This window comes from Phoxinus phoxinus (assembly GCF_949152265.1).
Source record: "Phoxinus phoxinus genome assembly, chromosome: 15".
In the NCBI taxonomy this organism is placed as follows: domain Eukaryota; kingdom Metazoa; phylum Chordata; class Actinopteri; order Cypriniformes; family Leuciscidae; genus Phoxinus; species Phoxinus phoxinus.
The window spans coordinates 1,774,543-1,782,042 of NC_136890.1; the positions used below are offsets into that span (position 1 = coordinate 1,774,543).

General features: G+C 41.5%; 1 protein-coding gene across 2 annotated transcripts in view; it reads left to right on the top strand.

Annotated features, from left to right (window-relative positions):
* Nucleotides 1-7,500, top strand: part of brpf1 (bromodomain and PHD finger containing, 1) — a 72,760-nt gene that overhangs the window by 13,247 nt on the left and 52,013 nt on the right. For both annotated transcript variants that reach the window (XM_079637715.1, XM_079637716.1), the window contains exons 5-9: nucleotides 362-897; nucleotides 1,964-2,132; nucleotides 2,334-2,465; nucleotides 3,440-3,568; nucleotides 4,650-5,025. In XM_079637715.1, coding sequence (XP_079493841.1) covers nucleotides 362-897; nucleotides 1,964-2,132; nucleotides 2,334-2,465; nucleotides 3,440-3,568; nucleotides 4,650-5,025 — 1,342 coding nt within the window. The remainder of the gene's footprint in view (nucleotides 1-361; nucleotides 898-1,963; nucleotides 2,133-2,333; nucleotides 2,466-3,439; nucleotides 3,569-4,649; nucleotides 5,026-7,500) is intronic.

The window sequence follows — 7,500 nt, forward strand, 5'->3', positions numbered from 1 at the left end:
CTGTTCAACATGATGATTTTGAATTGCTTGAAATATGATTGAAATCACTTCAAAAAAGGAAAATTCAGTAAAGTTTGTCATATCGGCTCCATAACATTATCATGAGAACATCATTGTTGTGTGCTTGACATTGATTTAATGGTGAGATTTTTGTTTTTGTAATCAGGCTCTCGAAAATGATATAAAAATATGGATTTAGTTTTTATCAGCCAATATATCGGTTATCGGCTTTCAAATACAAAGAATTATCGTTATTGAAAAAAAAATTAATATTGTTGCATATGTCTAGTTGCACTAGTGTTTTGCATCGTGACACATTCAGGCATTTTTTCCCTCACACAATTTCCCGCTTTCCTTCCAGGTGTGTTTTGCTAATACAGTGTTCCTGGAGCCCATCGACAGCATAGAGCACATCCCTCCCGCGCGCTGGAAGCTAACATGCTACATCTGCAAACAGCGCGGCTCCGGCGCCTGCATCCAGTGCCATAAAGCGAACTGCTACACCGCCTTCCACGTGACCTGCGCCCAACAGGCCGGCCTCTACATGAAGATGGAGCCCGTGCGCGAGACCGGCGCCAACGGGACGTCCTTTAGCGTGCGCAAAACGGCGTACTGTGACATTCACACACCGCCCGGATCGGCCCGGCCGCTGGCAGGCGTGGGCGGGGCCAGCACAGGTGCGGGCGGGCTCAGCGCAGGCTCCTCCCCCAGTGAGGGCGAGGCCGAGGAAGAGGAGGATGAGGCGGGTGGAGAGGAAGATGGGAAGGGCTGGAGCTCGGAGCGGGCGAAGAGAGCTAAAGCTAAGTCACGACTGAAGATGAAGAGGGCCAGAAAGATCCTGGCGGAGAGGAGAGCGGCCGCGCCGGTGGTGTCAGTGCCGTGTATTCCTCCACACAAGTATGCATGATATTTGCTCTTTTATTTTTACTAATTATTTATTCATAAATCATTTGGGAGTTGTCGACCGATTTAACGGAATTTGGAGTTGTGTAATCATCGGCATCGACTGGCAAGTTTTTCTGTTTCGCCGATAAGTGTCAGAAGCAGACTTTTATTTTGACGTGTCGTGCTCTTTAGGAAATATTATGGTCAAATGAATGGCGCATTAATGCGAAGTTATGCAAAGTCGATCGATATTCGATTTTACCAATAATAACACTGGGTGATAACTGATTAATTAACCGATAGTTTTTAAAATGAATACTGAATGAAAACAAACATAACACATAAAATAGTGCTGAACTTTATTACAAACATGAAAAGCGGTACTGAACCATGAAAATGTACAAAAGTACACAGGGTATTTGCTTTTATCAAAAAAAAAAAAACATTTTTTTTTCCTCCGATATAACGGAATTTGGAATTGTGTAATCGTCGGCATCGACTTTTACGTTTTTATATTTGACCGATAAGTGTCAGATGCGGACTTTTATTTTGACAGCATGTCGGGCTCTTATTCTATCGGGAAATATTATTGTCAAATGAAATGCGCAAAGTTATTCGAGAGCGTAGGTGGATTTTACCGATAACCACACTGGCCGATGACTGATTAATTAACCGATATTTCTTAAATGAATACTGAATGGAAACAAACATGACACACAAAATAGAGCTGAACTTTAAAACACAAAAATGTAAAAATGGTACTAAACCATGAAAATTTTAAATTAGTGCTGGTACAACAGTACGAGAGCGGCCTCTAGAGGCCAAATAAAGCCATCACTGACATCTTGTGCTGTTTGTTTTGACAACCTACTATTCAATAACCTGATCTATTCAAGAGCACTGGTGTGGAGGTGAGTGTGTGTTGTCTCCTGGCTTAGGTCGAGTGTGTGTTGTCTCCTGGTTTAGGTTGAGTGTGTGTTGTCTCCTGGCTTAGGTCGAGTGTGTGTTGTCTCCTGGCTTAGGTCGAGTGTGTGTTGTCTCCTGGCTTAGGTTGAGTGTGTGTTGTCTCCTGGCTTAGGTTGAGTAAGATCACCAGTAACCTGACGGTGCAGAGGAAGAGTCAGTTCATGCAGAGACTGCACAGCTACTGGACGCTGAAGAGGCAGAGTCGTAACGGCGTTCCTCTCCTGCGGCGCCTGCAGACACACCTGCAGTCCCAGCGCAACGCCGAGCCGCTCACACCCACGGTCAGTGCACGCAGACTCAGCCTTACAGAGCTCAGCTCAAGTGTATAATAAAAAAAAGTAACTTGCAAAAAAACAACAACTTGTGAATGGCTTTGTGGTTTACCAGGGCAACCGCCAGTGTTTAAAATTAATGTTGGTGTTGTGGAGAAACACATGGATGACATTGACTGTGTGTGTGTGTGTGTGTGTGTGTTCTCCCAGAGGGACGGTGAGGAGAAGCACTCGGTGTTGAAGGAGCAGCTGAAAGCGTGGCAGAGACTCCGGCACGACCTGGAGCGAGCGCGACTGCTGGTGGAGCTCATCCGCAAGAGAGAGAAGCTCAAGAGAGAGACTGTGAGACTACACCCTATTCTTTCTCCGTTTCTGACAAGAGTTGTAATGTACAAAAATATGTGTCCGTGACGTCACCCGTAGGTTTCAGAAGAGCATGTTCGAAGCCCAGAGTGATGACAGAAAATGAGCAGCGAGGCGGATTAGCTGAGGTCACGTGCCGCTAACAGACAAACGCTAGTAGCGGCAATCCACCTGTCACTCAAGTGGCCTCGCCCTTAATTATGCAGAACTTTAAGGCTTAATATAAATAAAAATTCACCCCCCCTCAGTCGCCATGCTCTAGCTTGCTTTATAGCCCAAAACCTCATCCAATCAATTCCCAGTGGATGAAATTACGGCCTGCCCTGCTTTTAAACAACTTCTGGAACAGGAACAAATGTGGGCGGTGCTTGATTGTGTCTGTGGGGAATTGATTGGATGATGGTGGTTTGCTATTGGCTGATCTCATGTGAGTGACAGGTTATAGCCCCGCCCTCGTCATCAGAGAAGAGAAGAGATGCTGCAAGAGGAAGATATTCTGATTCAAAATTATTAAAACAATAATGATGTGCACGGATAAATCATTTAAAATAAATACTGCAGGATTATTTTACTAAAATTGAGACATTATAAAAAAATGTATTAATATTTTGAATTAGTTTTTATTGTTATTATTTTAATTTCAAAGATTTTGTATGTTTTTGACATTTTTATTAGTGTTTTTTAATTGTCTATATAGTTTTTATTCATTTTTATTTCAGTTTAGTTGTAATTATTAAGGTTTCGTTAACTATGACAACCTTGACTTCAGTAAGAATGGTACATTATTATTTCATGGTAACTTTAAAGTGAGGGACGACGTTGATGATTTACTTAAACTTGAAGTGCATTACTACTAGGTTTAGCCTGGTTTGAAGTGTGTGTTAGCCTCAGACCAGTGTGAAGTGTGTGTTAGCCTCAGACCTGTACTGAGTGTGTAATGTGTGTGTGTTCAGCTCAAGGTGCAGGAGTTGGCGTTAGAGATGCAGTTGACTCCGTTCCTGGTGTTGTTGCGCAGCACTCTAGAACAACTGCAGGAGAGAGACTCCAGTAACTTCTTCACTGAGCCTGTGCCTTTGAGTGAGGTAAACACACTCACTCACACACACACGCTCACTCACTCACTCTCACTCTCACACACACACACACACACACACACTCTCACTCACACACACACTCACACACTCACTCTCGTCAGAAACACCAGCGATTTCAAACCGTGTTTTTGAGACTGTCTTTGGTTCACTGCAGTTTTAAGCAGAAAATACTCAGTAATGCTGTCGACTTATGAACTTACACATGTGTGTGTTAAAGCAGATTAATAACTCCACATACACACATACACACATAAACTACATTAAAAGCTGGATTTACACCACAGGGCGACTTGAAATGAGTAGTTCACTTTAAGATTTAAATGACCCCATGATTTACTCACCCTGAAGGCATCATAGGTATATATGACTTTCACTTTTATGATGGACAGATGCACTTTTATGATGGACAGATGCACTTTTATGATAGATGCACTTTTATGATGGACAGATGCACTTTTATGATGGACAGATGCACTTTTATGATGGATAGTTGCACTTTTATGATGGACAGATGCACTTTTATGATGGACAGATGCACTTTTATGATGGACAGATGCACTTTTATGATGGATAGATGCACTTTTATGATGGACAGATGCACTTTTATGATGGACAGATGCACTTTTATGATGGACAGATGCACTTTTATGAGATGCACTTTTATGATGGATAGATGCACTTTTATGATGGACAGATGCACTTTTATGAGATGCACTTTTATGATGGACAGATGCACTTTTATGAGATGCACTTTTATGATGGACAGATGCACTTATGAGCTTCAATCTGTTGGTTGCAATTCACTGCCTTTATAAAACTTGGAAGATCCAGGACAGTTTTTTATATAACTCTGATTGTGCTCGTCTGAAAGAAGAAAGTCATATACACCTATGATGCCTTCAGGGTGAGTAAATCATGGGGTCATTTTTATTTAAAAGTGAACTACTCCTTTAAGCGTTATCTAATGTGAAGCCGTTTTTGCACTGATAGCAGAAATAGCATCCATTATAAAGTTCCCTGAATGCTTTAAACACGACCTGGTGTGTGTGTGTGTGTGTTTGTTCTCCAGGTCCCAGATTACCTGGACCACATCGAGCGTCCGATGGACTTCCAGACCATGTGGAAGTGTGTAGAGTCGCACCGCTATCTCAGCTTTGAAGCTTTCGAGTCGGACTTTCTGTTGATCGTCAACAACTGTTTGAAGTACAACGCCAAAGACACGGTTTTCTACCGCGCAGCGCTACGACTGCGAGAAGCCGGCGGCTCCGTCTTACGGCAAGCGCGCAGACATGCCGAGAGGATCGGCCTGGACTACGAGACGGGCCTCCATCTCCCCCGAGAACCGAGCCCGGACTCACCACACGAGCGAGAGCGGGACCGGGAGAGAGAGCGAGAGCGAGAGAGAGAGCGAGAGCGAGAGAGGTCAGCGTCACTCATTGATGACGGTGAGTTGGCTTTCTCTCTTCTACATTTCATATTTCCTTCCTGAAAGCGACTCTTAAGACATGAACAACTCAAAGCCATGTTTATTTCATTTTAGTGTTGGGCAGCGATAAATCGATTCCAAAATAAAAGTTTGTGTTTACTTAATATACGTCTGTGTACTGTGTATAATTATTTTGTATATATAAACACACACACATGCATGTGCATATTTTAGGGCTGGGCGATATGACGATATTATCGTATATAGATGATGTCTCCTAAGTATCGCAATGTCGATTCTAACATTCGTTTCTAGACGATAATCGTCGATATAAAAAAATGACATAGCCTATATTTCACACAGCCCTATAGTTATACACATTTATTCACATGCAATAATATGAATGAAATCTTTTTTATAGGCTAGTTAGGATTAGGAATAGAAAATCTAGATAGAATTCTTTAAGCGCAAGACGAAAGAACACTTCTGCATTGTAATTAAAATTAAAATTATGTTATATTGCAAACGGATGATGAAATTTTGTTGATTTGAATATCTCATGAGTTTACAATGTTGGCAGCTCCGTTACAGGCTATATTGGAAGCGGTATACTTTGCTTTAAATTTAAAATAAAAATAAGAAACAAAATAATATCCAAATAAAACTTTTAATGACTTCTGTCTCTAAATAAATAAAGCTATCATTTTTATTTCGTAAACGGCTTAAGGTGACCTTGGAACTCTAAGATCAAAAAGGAGGAGGGGAAAAAACGGTTTTGCTCATGCAGAACGAAAAAATTCGCTTTTAATTCGTAATTTTAGACAAATAATAAATATAGTATAGTTTAAAAACAGCGCTACATATTAGGAAATTGAACTGATCATCATTAAATCAGGCGATAGGCGTACCGCCAAAAAAGAAAGAACGAGAAACATTGGACCTTACTATAACATCAACATGCATTCACCATTACATCACCAGACTGTCTTCTGTTGTATTTAACATTTCTCCTCGCGAAACGAAATCCGTTTCAAACACATGCGATAGAACAGTGTGGAAATGATTAGCAACACTAACATAACAGCAAAGCTAATGTTTTATGCTCGTTTAAGCTCAAACTAACCAAAGCAAAACCTTTAACGTTTCAATCATTCTATTAAACTAATTAAACCGCAGGCTATCACTAGATAAAGTGCAGCCAAAATCGACAGGACTTTTTAACGGTGTATGTCGGTAGCGTTGTCTCCGGCGGGGCGTGTTGGGGGCGGGGCTTGGGTAGACGATATTATCGGATATCGCGATATTTTTTAAGGCGATTATCGATAAAATATTTTTTACATATCGCCCTAATATATTTATATCTGTCTTCACACTGGATACATCATACAGAAATGCGTACATTTCAGGGATGCACGATATATCTGCCACTAAATCCACATCGGTTCATTTTTAAAGTTATCGGTTGTCATTAAAGCCGATCAATAATGTATTATTTCCTCCAGCTGAGACTCTTCAGATGCGACTGTTCAACATGATGATTTTGAATTGCTTGAAATATGATTGAAATCACTTCAAAAAAGGAAAATACAGTAAAGTCTGTCATATCGGCTCCATGACATTATCATGAGAACATCATTATGATTGTGTGTTTGGATTTTACTGGTGAGACTTTTGTTTTTGTAATCAGGCTCTCAAAAATGATTAACAAATTCAGATTTATCAGCCAATATATCGGCTTTCATGGCTTCTCGGTATCGGCCAAAATGTTCATATCTGTGATATCATCCCTATTAAATTTGAAAAAAAAAAGATTGGTACAATGTGATTGATATTTAAAAATGCACAGTTATCGTGGTCATTTCAAAATAATTGTGTTTAGATCAAATAACCATGATCAGATAATCAAACCATAATCACGACGGGCCTGGTCTATAATATAATGTAGATATCATAAAATGAATGAAGAGCTTGATGGTTGCAGCTCCTTTAAAAAAGTTTCAGGTCTTGTTTTGTAGCTTTTCACATGTAAAGTGAATGTCCTTTTTCACACACTCGCTCACACACTCACTCGCTCACACACTCACACTCGCTCGCTCACTCACACACTCGCTCACTCACTCACACTCACACTCGCTCGCTTGCTCACTCGCTCACTCACACACTCACACTCGCTCACACTCTCTCACACACACGCACAGTCACTCACACTAATTCACTCACTCACACTCTCTCACACACACGCACAGTCACTCACACTCTCTCACACACTCACACTCTCTCAGACTCGCTCGCTCACTCACTCACGCTCGCTCACTCACTCACACACTCACACTCGCTCACTCACTCACTCACACACTCACACTCGCTCACTCACTCACACACACACTCACGCTCGCTCGCTCACTCACTCACACACACACTCACACACTCGCTCGCTCGCTCACTCACTCACTCACACTCTCTCACACACTCACGCTCGCTCACTCACACTCTC